Raw genomic sequence first — 12,299 nt, forward strand, 5'->3', positions numbered from 1 at the left:
TTTTTTTTTTTTTTTTTTGACGAAATTATTGAAAATTATAGGGATTATACAGCCTTGGGTAAATCGTGTTTTTAAAAACGGGCTTGAATGGCTGACACGATTCTGGACTATCTGGTTATCTTGTGGCTAAGTGCTTTTTATTTGAAACTCGATCTGTAAATGACATTCTCATCAAAATTCTATTTGGTACTGAAATTTCGTTAAATGGGTACACGATAATATTCGCTTTTTATTTTCAAATATTTCAGATTTAAAATGCAGCTCGAAAGAGTTTTCAGTTATTTGTGACGATTGGAAAATTAAATAAAAAATATTTGGTAATGTGATAAAATAATATTTCGTGCATTTATCGTACACGTGCATTATAGTCGGATTTTATTAATCAAACATGTATGCATTTCAGTTTTCCATCAAATATTTACGAAAAAATCCAAGTGCAAATATCAACCATTTTATATTCGACGATCTTATCGTGTATTTTATATTTTCTTTCCTACCTTTGAACATATACGTAAATATATGAGTAAGATTTTTAAATTCTCATAAAAACAGATTTTTCAATTAATATAAAATGGAACATATAGAGAAAAAGGAATTAAAAAATGTTTCCATTTTCAGGTTGGAATTATTCAAGAAAGTTCCTAATCTTCGAGTCCTCGCTTGTGGTGGCGACGGTACAGTCGGTTGGGTGCTGTCGATTCTGGATCAGATCGGTGCATCCCCACCACCAGCAGTGGGAGTGCTCCCTCTGGGGACCGGAAACGACCTGGCCAGAGCCCTCGGCTGGGGCGGCGGTTACACGGACGAGCCGATCGGGAAGATCCTGACGAACATCGGAGAGAGCGACACCACATTGCTGGACAGGTGGCAGTTGCTCGTGGAGAGGAACCCTGACGCGCAGGGCGACGACGATAACGGCAAAGGCAAAGAGAATCTACCTCTGAACGTCGTTAATAATTACTTCTCCCTTGGTGTGGACGCTCACATCGCCCTCGAATTTCACGAAGCTCGAGGTTAGTCCCAATGGCCTCCTCTTCGAGCCTTCCCCGAATGGGATTCCCCTGCGGCGCGCAACAGTTCCTTTAAATTATTTAGAAACGGTAGTGTTGAGACGTCGAACTGCGTGGAAAGTACTTATTTCGATACTTGTTACCATGCAAACCTCCTTCGATACAGCCATGGTGTTCAGGGTGTTAGCATTGAGCGTATGTGCGTTTTCTGTATAGTCGAGAATGATATTGGATGTAGAGTGAGAGTAAGATAGAGTACTTCAGAGGATGGTAGAAGGTTTGAGGAATTTAATGGATGGAGTCTATGTAAAATGAATCTTCTGTTTCCTGTATTTCGTTTGTGTTATTAGAGCAAGGATAAAAATTATAAAATTTGTTTTAAAATATCAAATTTGTTAGAAATTATAAATACGTTGGGTAGAATTACTAACTCAATTAAAGTGAGTGCTTGTAGGCTTGTTCCTTTTTGCTGTTAGTGAGGACGTGCAGCTGTTATGTGTGCTAACTTAGCTTCATTGTAACATTTTGGTTATTAATATCTATGCATAGAATATTTGAGCACACATTATGAGTGTAATATAGTCGTAGGCTTAAAGAACTGTTTACATTAATTTATATTAATATCTATAAATTATATTAACAAGTTTGTATAGATAAAACAGAAAGTCAAAATTAAACTCAATTGAATTACAGAGGCGCATCCAGAGAGGTTCAACTCGCGGTTGAGAAACAAAATGTTTTACGGTCAGATGGGTGGTAAAGATCTTGTGAGGCGGAAGTGGAAGGATCTATCGGAATTCGTGACCCTGGACTGCGACGGCCAGGACATGACGCCGAAGCTAAAGGAGCATCGTGTCCATGCTATAGTCTTCTTGAATATCGCCTCTTACGGCGGTGGAACCCATCCTTGGGGTGCTGCTAGTGGGACTAAGGAACCATCGACGGAGGATGGGTTGATCGAGGTCGTTGGTTTGACCACGTATCAGCTTCCACTTCTTCAAGCAGGTGGACATGGTACCTGTATTGCACAGTGCAGCACAGCTAAGCTGATTACCACGAGGACCATCCCAATGCAGGTAACTCTTTGTCATGTGAAACATTTAAGTTTCCTTTTAATTTTTTAATTTAATTTATCAGTTGGTTACAACATTGATTTTGTTTTACATGTTTTTTTAGGAACTGGATACTCGAATATAATTTGAAAGTGTTTAAGAAACAGACACAATTATGAATTAAAGCATCTCTTAACAAAATTCTTATTTTAAGGAAGATGGACCCTTGGTTGATTTTGGTGTTATTGTAATTTCATTATTTTGATTAATTCTTTAATTTCTTTTACTTCTTTATTTGTGAACGTTCGCTTTAGTGGAATACCTCTTTTACTTTTATGTTGTTGCAAAATGTAATAAAAAAAAGAACGTTTAATAATAACATAAGGTAATTGAGTAGTATTGATGCAGCAGTTTAATGATTTTGTATAATCAAGCAGAGGCTTGGAATGTAGTAAAAATGAGTACAGAAAGTCAGTTACTTTTGTAATTAAGATTTTCCGAAACTATATCAAGAAGATATAATTGATTATCTCGTTCATATTCTGTTGGTAGCTTTTAAAAATATAATTAAAATAGATTTACAGAGAGTTCTAACAAAATTTTTAGCAGTGAACTAATATTTTGTCACATAAAATATTGTTTATCATGTACAAAAGGATCTATTATTCTTACTTCAGGTTGATGGTGAAGCTTGTCGACTGTTGCCATCCATTATAACTTTAAAATTACTGAACAAAGCGACGATGCTAGCGAAACGAAGAAATGCAGGCAAACCCCAACAGGATGTGAAACTCGAGAGGTTAAAACTACCGGTAATGAAGATCAAGATGTCAGATTACGAGAGATATCACCACGACAAGGATATGTTGAAGAAGGCCGCGGTCACGTGGATTGCGGATCCACTTGATCTCGACGCCACCATGGATTTAGAATCCTTGAGGAAGACACTGGCGAAAGACTATAATATGGACACTTGTTGCTTCCTCGACTGTAAGTACTACTGTACAATGTGTTTACTCAAACGATTTGCAGGGCTTTCTGATTCCTGAGGATAATTTGACAAAGACAATTATTAACAAAAATTTGTCCATTGTATCTGGCTAATATAAAATAATAACAGTCATTTCTGCAATTAAATTTATATAATTAAATTCAATTTAATGTAGGTAGTTCATTAACAACTTATATTATATTACCGTAAATGAATAAAATCGGTACCTATTGTAAGACCTGTATTGTATAGCCTGAAACTTTAAATTACAATTTAAATTATACCGTATGATTGTCCAAATCAATTTTCAGCGTGCACAGCAGAGCGATTCTTCAGGATCGATAGAGCCCAAGAGCAACTCCATTACGTGACCGATGTAGCTGTCGAAGTGCTGTATCTTCTCGAGGAGAGTGCAACCAATCAATCTAGTGAGCTTGAGGGAACGAAGATGTCCGCGAGTCAAGAACCGGAAACAGCTCATCCGTCGCCAAGGTACTTCTTTTCATTCATCGAATTGGAAATTCTTGTTCCATTCGTCCACGGTAGATTCATTGTGATTGCTCTGCGTGTGATCCTTCTTTTGATACCTAATGAATATCGTATTGTATGTTCTTATCCTTTTATATTTAAACAACACCTTAAAACTGTTGATTGAATCACAATGTTATTTTCTGTTGAACTTAGATTGACTGTTCAGAACCATCAAGGTGTAAATTTTATCATAATGTTTAAGAACTGACTTTGTTACTTTGTCCCTTTCCCTTCTGATCTGTTGACTCTTTTATCTGAGATATCCGTTTTACATTTTCCTTTACTAAGAGTTTTCTTTAATTCTAAATACAGTGTAATTAAACTGTATAAAATGTCTTCCAAAAAGAGCTACTCGTGGTGTTTCTTAAAATCAGAGGAATGGTTTTGAGCAGCCAATTCACATTAAGTAGAGAATTATATTTATTTTATATAATGTAGTGACTTCTATATTTTTCTTATATCTGTATTAGCTATAGTGAAGTTATTAATTAATTCTGTATATAATAACAATAAGCAAGAGCTACACAATTGACTCGTAGTCTCGCAATAATACCTTGTTTGAACCTTTTATTGCCACTTCACACATTCGTCCGTGTGTCCATGATATCTGTAATGGTAATGCAATCCTATCATTAGATTAATAGAAAGAACGTGTAATATAGCGAAGAACGACCAACGACAAATGCAGCCATGACAGCAGAGCAGCCTAAAGAAGAACAATCTAAAGAAACGTCAAAGGCGCAGCCAGATGCGAAACCTCAGGATGCAGCGCCTGAAACACCAGCTGAGACACCAGTTGAAGCAACATCTACAGTACCAGCTGAGGCATCACCTAAAGCACCAGCTAAAACACCAGTTGAAACGCCAGCTGAGACACCAGCTGAAGCACCAGCTGAAGCACCAGCTGAAACGAAAACACAGGATGAGTCTCAGGATACTGCGAAACCTCATGAATCGATGAGTAAAGACGCGTCTCAAGATGCATCTCTGAATATGAAAAAGGAGGAGAAGGTATCTGGAGACGCGAATAAGCAAAGCAGTTCTTCAAAATCGATCTCTGCGACTGTTGCCGCTCAGACGCAACGTCAGGCACCACCCATGTTCATTAGGTAAGCTATTATTATCTTACTTTCCATACCAGTTTAATGTAAACGATGTGACAATACATTGATGTGTAATTTGAAGTCTATAGAAGTTATAATGGATGTTAAGAAATGGATCTTATGGAGATTCGTTTATGTAATGTTTTAGAATTTTTATTTTTGCTTGAATGTACCATATTCTAAGAATTTTCTATTGAAGGAGTAAAAGAGCTGTTTCTTTGAGCGTGAAGTGAAATTATTTATTAAAAAAATTAGGTATTAAATATATTTTGTAAAAGAAAATGGTACTACCTTTATCTAAAACAAGTTGAAATCTCTATTTCAAATTTGATTACTCACTTGGTATTCCTCTTAGTTGCATTCTTCCCAAACAAACCTGCATCTATTCACCCCCATACCTAGCTCTCTCTATAGAGAAGCTTTAATTTGGTTAAAGAACTTAGTAGGCCTCTTTCATTTGATTTCTATTGCAAAGGAATGGTAGCTAATGCTGGGATGTACATTAGTGCATCTCTCTTGCAAATGTTTCTCTGAATCAATGAAATAGAGTATCCTTTCAGAATATTTACCTTTACGCTTTAATTTCTTTCCTTGTGGTTAACCATAGCTTTAACATTTCATGTATACTATTTTCTCTCTTCAGAATTCAATACCTATGTACTCTTATATTAAATAAAAATCAGTGGTCAAAAAGGAAAGAATTATTGTTTGAATAACTAATTGGAGTATAAAAGCTATAAAAGGATAAAAATTATTTTGTTACAGTCCACGAGATAGACTCTTTAGCCTGAGTTCTGAGGTCCATACTTTTAACACAAGACTATTGGAGAAAGCCAGCGACGGTATTTTGAAAGCTGCGAAAATCGGTGATCTACAGGCTTTGAAGGAACTACACGAGAAAGGATACTCCCTTTTATCTATCGACTCTTCTGGACAAACTGCTCTTCACATGGCCTCGAGATATGGTCACAAGGATATTGTTAGATACCTCATCGCTTGCGCACCACCGACTATTCTCAATATGATTGACAACGACAAGTAAGTCACTCATAATTATAATTCTTGCAATACCCAAAATAAAAACAGATGAAGAAGAGACAGGTGAGTAGCATAAATGATACGGAAGTGTTCCCTCTGACATTTCAGAGGTCCAACATTTAGCTTGATCTTTAGCCACACTGGCCTAAGAGTAAATTGGAAAATTTTTTGTTTGCACTTTAAAGTCTGTTTACAACGAAACACAGTGCCGATCAAAGAAGAGGTCTATTCCTGGCGCGTAAATAAGAGTAAACAAAAAAAGGCCTGTGCTTTCTAATTGCAGAGGTCAGACCGCTCTGCACAAAGCGGCTCAATATAAGCGTCGTTCCATTTGCTGCATGTTAGTGGCTGGCGGTGCTTCTTTAATCATCAAGGATCGACGCGGCTACACACCTCGCGATCTAGCCTTGCAAGCGGAGGATCGTGACCTCGCAGCGTATTTATGCAGTGAGTGTTTTGATCTTTTTCTCCGGATGCTCGCGTTTTACGAAGGAAAACATTCTCAGGTTAAATTGTGTATATAGCAGCTTGGCAAGTCACAAAGTGTTAGAAAATTAGGGTTAGTTAGAAGAAATAAAAATTCAAGTTAATAATATTACCAAGTAAGAGTGAAGGAAACATTTCTTTTTTCATCTAACACTTTATCAAATGGGAATGCTATTTTCATTTTTTTCCCTAATTAGAAATTCCTCTTTCCCATAATCTTAAAAAAATATTGAATCAAATGCAGGGGAAATGTTTCCTCCTATTTTTAATTTGAAAAGGTATTACTATAGAGGTTTTGTATACAAGGTGAGTTAAAGAAAAGATCCTGCAGTCAAAGCTTCAAGCCATTTTAATATTACAGTACAGCACTTTTTGTTTATGATACAATCTATTATAAACACTCAATAAGTATATTTTCAAATAATTTTACAATTTTTTTTTTAGATAGTCTTGGTGATACAAACTATCATCTATTAGTACCTACTTGTCGTGACTGGATATTTTCTTTAAAATTTCTTTCCATCAGAAACTTCACTTAAATTATTTATCCGCTTTATTTACCCCGTGCATAAAGCCTGTTGCAATATGAAAAACCGTTGATAAGGATATGCAAAAGTTTTATAAAGAACTATCCGTTAGTGCTCTCCATTGGAGAAAGCCTTTGAAAGCAGCTATTTTCCCTACGCGACTTTTAATGGTTACTCTATCAGACATTCTATCAAACTGAAATCCTTTTTGTAACTCCGCTGGATCGTTAAATTGGCATTGTTCGCTGATATATAGGTCAAGAGGAGTTCCAGCTGTCAACGGAAGATATGGAGAATGCCCTTTGACCTCCGGCCGTAATTGGTAGGGCCTGAGCTGATACCGAATAGATTAGGAACATTCGATGGAACAACCGGACGAAGATCCAGGCGAAGAAATCGTTGTGGACATCGGTTATCAACACACTTTCGTTTCCATTCTCGCGTAAGTCGCACGTGATAAATCGATACTCCTTTCATCGATATATTAGCAGCCATGTCAATGTGTATTTACGAAGGTATTCTCCAACCTTTCTCGTCGAAGCCTCGAGATCCCTTTTCACGAGCGTGCAAATTAATTGCATTCTGCATAGGTGAATTATACACACGTACACGCGTTTCACACAGTTTACAGATTTTTCCATCGATTACGAGCCTCTACATGCATAAATATGTATATGTATATTTCGAAGTCGTACCCTCGCATAGTCAGGCGAGCAAGTGTACATTGCGTACGCGCCTTTCCTCTCGAGCCTCGTCTTACCGACCACGGAAGCACGCGAGCCGTGTTTCGCTCGCGATCTTCGCGAAGATAGCGAATGCTGAGTAGTAACACGCCTGTAGGTGGTAGAAGAAAAATTCCCCGATGAGGGATTTTTTTGCTCATTCGCGTTGTTGCTATTGTCAAACGTATCCGCGTGGCAGGCAAGTTTCAAGCATGGGATTTTACGGGGGCGACCCGAAAAACCGAATTAGTGAGAGACCAGGATCAAAGAAGAATGATAATCGGAGATTTACTCGTAGCTAATGTTATAAAGACTAATATCTTCACGTATTCGTTTATATGGTTTTTCTTTTATATTTTTCTACGTTCCATTTCTAGGTATTACGAGTTGGCTGAGATATATAAGTAACTATCCTTATCGATTTAGCGCTGTTGTTCCACGTAGACGCGATTTTTACATTTTTCACCTCCGCGACTAGTGACGCCATCGCCTTCTTTCCGCGCGGAGTACACGGAACCTTAGGGGTAGTTGTTCACAGAGTTGGACAGAATTTTTCGTTCCAGTTATTCCTTCGACCGTGTTCAGTTCGTTAGAATCGATTACTCTAATTTCTTTTGTATTGTAGTTGCGCCGATGATATAGAAACATTTATGATCGTTCCTTGCGTGAGTTTCTCCTTTTTACCAATCGCTCTATCAAGTCGTGTTCGAAGAAACGCTCTTCATTATTCATGGTCGACCAATGAGATACATGTTTTATCGCGATACCCGTTTCTTGAGTTTGAAGGAAAGGAAGTTCTATCCGACTCTGCTGGTATCCGAACGTTCACTTTACTATGTCGTTGAATTATTCTCTTCGCTTGTTCTAGGATACCTCGTTGCATCGGGTACACATATCTTTTTCTATATAAAAACAAAGTGTCGCGTTAATATACATATATTATACATATACATATATTTTCTACGTACGTTAAATACTGATATAATATTTATTGTCCTTAAGATACAAAGGTTTCTTCACGATGCTGTTTTTTCTTGTCCGTGAACATTCGTCGAACTTTTTGGCACTCTTGGACACACGTACACATACACACGCCAACCTATGAATACACACAGGTATTTACACATACGAATTCAGCGAAGAAAGGAGGAAATTATTAAAGACGAAGTAAATGGATTTGATAGATGCGAAAATTTGAAAGAGATACATACGGATAGCTGGATAGGATGAACGATCAGCTGTGGAAGCTTCAAGCACAGGATCGGGGTGATATAATCGATTTAGCTTGGTTGTGTGGTCGTCTGAAATTTAATCGATATGTTTTCTAGTATTATATTTAATATTAAAATACAATCAGAATTCTCGTGAAAGAAAACATCGATTCAAACGAAATTGTGCCAATCAGTCGATGAACCGATGGAACCTTAAGTTGTGTTTTCGTGTGTGCAATATGCGTAGAATTCGTACATCCTTGTACAATTTTTCTTGGTCCAAAATGTCTTATTTCCAAGTGTAAATCGTGAAACGAATTCTCAATTTTCCATTTGTCCTAAAATGTTGTTCCATTCTTCTGGTATCATTTATTCTGTTAAAAATAAAGAATATCGTTAATGTTTCTATTTTCTTTAGTATAGTAGTTCAATTTTGAGCGAGTAGATTTTCAGAAACCATTAAAAATTAACCCTAGGGATTTTAAGAGAATTCGTGTATTGCGAACATGTAAACGCGGCTTAAAAATTCCAGTATTGAAAAGAGATCCATTGTATCGCGTCGATCCTTAAAAATTCTATTTATACGCCAATAATGGGAGCCTTCACGATAACACAAGCATCGATGTTCGCCCATTTACGCGATATTAATCAGTTGAGAAACAAAAGCAAGCAGAGATCGGACGAAAATTGGAGGTGTGATAAGTGAAGAGGTTATGTGCTCGAAGAAAAGAATTATCGTAATTAAGAATTATCATTATCGGTACCAAAATGAAAAAGGGGATCAACGTACGAACACCAATTAGCTTTTAAAATGACGGTCTATCGTCGCTTATTATTATACTGTTACTAGACTACTCTAATTTTACTGTCGAATTATATCGTGTAACGTGTATATATATATAGTACTCCTTCGAGCATTATTGGTCCTACGGACACGTGAGATCGTTTTGAAACACAGTGGAGTCACGATGATATACCTGTAAATGTTTACAAGGTAAGTTAACCATGTTGGACACTCGCGAGTATTATACGTTCACGAATGTCTAATATTAAATACTCGACTCGATTCGCGGTAGTATAAGTATTCAAATAACCATTTCGAAAATTGTATTATAGCGGATAATAGTTTCTCGTTTCAAGCGTATCGTGTGTACTTCTTTTAAACGCTATTGTCAGGGGAACGCCATCTTTGATCCCCAGTTTTCGATTATTACGATCTACGTATTTTTATTATTAAAGGTGATCCAAGGGATTCGCAAGAAACGATCCTTGAACGCTTCAACGATTTTACGATCTAGTTGTTGTAGTTCTCTTCAGCAAGAGGAAACGAAATCTTCGAAATTCAATCGACACGAAGTCGATGTTTAATGTAGAAAAATGTTCTACGAATGAATTCGTCTAAAAATTTCTGACACGAACCTAACCTCAAATTTAGCCACGTTAATTAATGCAGGAGAAAAAAGAGGAAGGACATTATAAATGGTAAGTCGACTCGAATAAATCGAGAGAAATCGTATTCGCGCGTGTCCGCTCCTCGTGTGTCTTTATTCTCTCTAATTAAACTGATATTTTTAATGATCGAGTTAGAGAAGTTCTGCGGTGGACATTTCGTGCATGCGCGTACGGCCGCGTATCAAGTAAATTAATTGTAAGTATATCAGTAGAATACAGGTATCTAATAACAATGGTGAAATCGATTCTAGAAATGCCTTCGAGCGTAAGATACGTTGTTCTGATTATTTTTTATATGTAGTGTAATCACGATGCCTTTGTAATTCTATCCCGGGGAAACGCGCGACGTTCATCGAACGAACGATTGATTTTCCATTATATTTAATGTCCCTGTTATTTAATGAAAACGAACGTGATTCTTCGTGCAATGAACGTCGCAAAGATTTAGAAAAGCATGATAAAGAGGAAGCTAGAGCTATACGCTAAAATAAGCTGAAATATTAGTTGATCATTTTATTTAATTCGAAGACAGCTCCGTCGATCATTTAGGTTAAGCCGAATGAACATATTTTTTTTTTTAATTTAAACGAAATATTAATTTTTGATGTTATAAATTAAAAATTTGTTACTTCAAATATTATTTGAATCTCATCGAATTTAAATTATATTTATGTCACAAATAAAACACTTTCCTTTATTGGTTTTCATTCCCGCGTTTATCTTTTGTTTTCCTTAGTTTAAGAATCGTACAACAGTCACCGTTTCTTCGAGTTTCGTCGAAGTGTCTCGCGGAGACTCTCGGTTCCCAGGATTGCGTTATCTTTGTTATTGTTCATCGTGATTGTAGCCACCTATGTAAGGTTTCAATTTGTAGACTAAAACGTTGCTTTTCAGGAAATGCTCCGTGATAAGAAGGTTCTTGTGATTGTTCTGACGTTTCTTGTTTCACGAAAGATTCTTCGAAGATAAATCGTTCAATCGATCAAGGAGTTTTAAATACTTCGAATCGTGTTAAATCGTCGTGTTATTACGTAAATTGTAAGACATCTTTTTCTTATTTCGTCTATCGTCTATTAAAATCGCGATGCACTCGAATCGATTCAATTACACGGAGATTTCGATGCATGTTTCGCGTAAACTTCCTTATCGATCGAGTTAGGCATCGGTTATAATACGAATTTTGCACTTTTTGAATCGTAAATCACACTCGTATCAGCGTGTAAATGTCTGAAAAGAATATTTTGCTAGATCTTAAGTGAATCCATACAGAGATACGATGATTAATAACTTGTCGACAAATTTACGGTAATGGGGTTACAATAAGCTAATGCTCGATGATGATGTGATCAATCAATTGGGGGCAGAGGTTAACAAAGGTCGAATGAGTAATAGCATTATAAATGTTAAAGTTCAATTTCATTCATAGCCAACAAATGTTCCGCATTCATTTTAAGATATTATTAGAACACAAATAGTATATTTACTGCAAAGGACATTCGTCTGAATTATTATAAAAATTAAAGTAAAATAGCAGTAACTTCAATTGTAAAATACTACAATATTATACTTAACTGTTGACAGAAATGAAATCAGAAATACTTGCTAATATTTCAAATTGCTAGTATATAAATTTCATTCCACCTGTTCTTCGCACCATTTTCGATTCCGCGATCGATAATTGTCTCAATAAAAATTTAATTCTTTTCGGGGATGTTCTCGCTACAGTGGCAGGACTAATTCTATTTTGTACGTTATCCAATATTTTCTCGTTAAATCGTGTACATATCGGAGAGTCTCCTATAACTATTATCGAAATCTTAAATAGTCGTAATTTAAAATATTGAACTTAAAAAAAGAAAAAGAACACGATCGATTACCTCTAGAAACGTTTGTCTTTTTTAAAGCTATCCGTGACATTTCATTCTCTTAACATTAGTAGTTAATTTGTTCATATGTGCGTGTATAAGTGTATTTTTACCAAGATTATTGCATTAATCGATGGTCAGACAAGGCAAGTTCACGTTTTTAAAAACGAATTCGAATTTTCTTATCTCCTAGGAATTTCATTGTATTCGTGATGTTTTAACTAATATTTCGCTGCTTCTCCTTTTGGAATTGCTCACCTTTGAACAGAACAGGACCATTCGAGATTCCCTTTGAACTTTCTGAAGTTAAT

The 12,299-nt window shown here is 36.3% G+C and overlaps 1 protein-coding gene across 5 annotated transcripts in view; it reads left to right on the plus strand.

Annotated features, from left to right (window-relative positions):
- The window catches only part of rdgA (retinal degeneration A), a 97,478-nt gene extending 90,374 nt beyond the window's left edge, over positions 1-7,104 (plus strand). For all 5 annotated transcript variants that reach the window (XM_017908517.1, XM_017908518.1, XM_017908514.1 and 2 more), the window contains 8 exons: positions 619-1,013; positions 1,704-2,086; positions 2,740-3,052; positions 3,365-3,545; positions 4,247-4,693; positions 5,453-5,725; positions 6,009-6,172; positions 6,995-7,104. In XM_017908517.1, coding sequence (XP_017764006.1) covers positions 619-1,013; positions 1,704-2,086; positions 2,740-3,052; positions 3,365-3,545; positions 4,247-4,693; positions 5,453-5,725; positions 6,009-6,172; positions 6,995-7,044 — 2,206 coding nt within the window. In that variant the 3' untranslated portion in view covers positions 7,045-7,104. The remainder of the gene's footprint in view (positions 1-618; positions 1,014-1,703; positions 2,087-2,739; positions 3,053-3,364; positions 3,546-4,246; positions 4,694-5,452; positions 5,726-6,008; positions 6,173-6,994) is intronic.
- The last annotated feature ends 5,195 nt before the right edge of the window (positions 7,105-12,299 follow it).

Source organism: Eufriesea mexicana, unplaced genomic scaffold (genome assembly GCF_001483705.2).
Source record: "Eufriesea mexicana isolate 0111107269 unplaced genomic scaffold, ASM148370v2 scaffold11180, whole genome shotgun sequence".
NCBI lineage: Eukaryota > Metazoa > Arthropoda > Insecta > Hymenoptera > Apidae > Eufriesea > Eufriesea mexicana.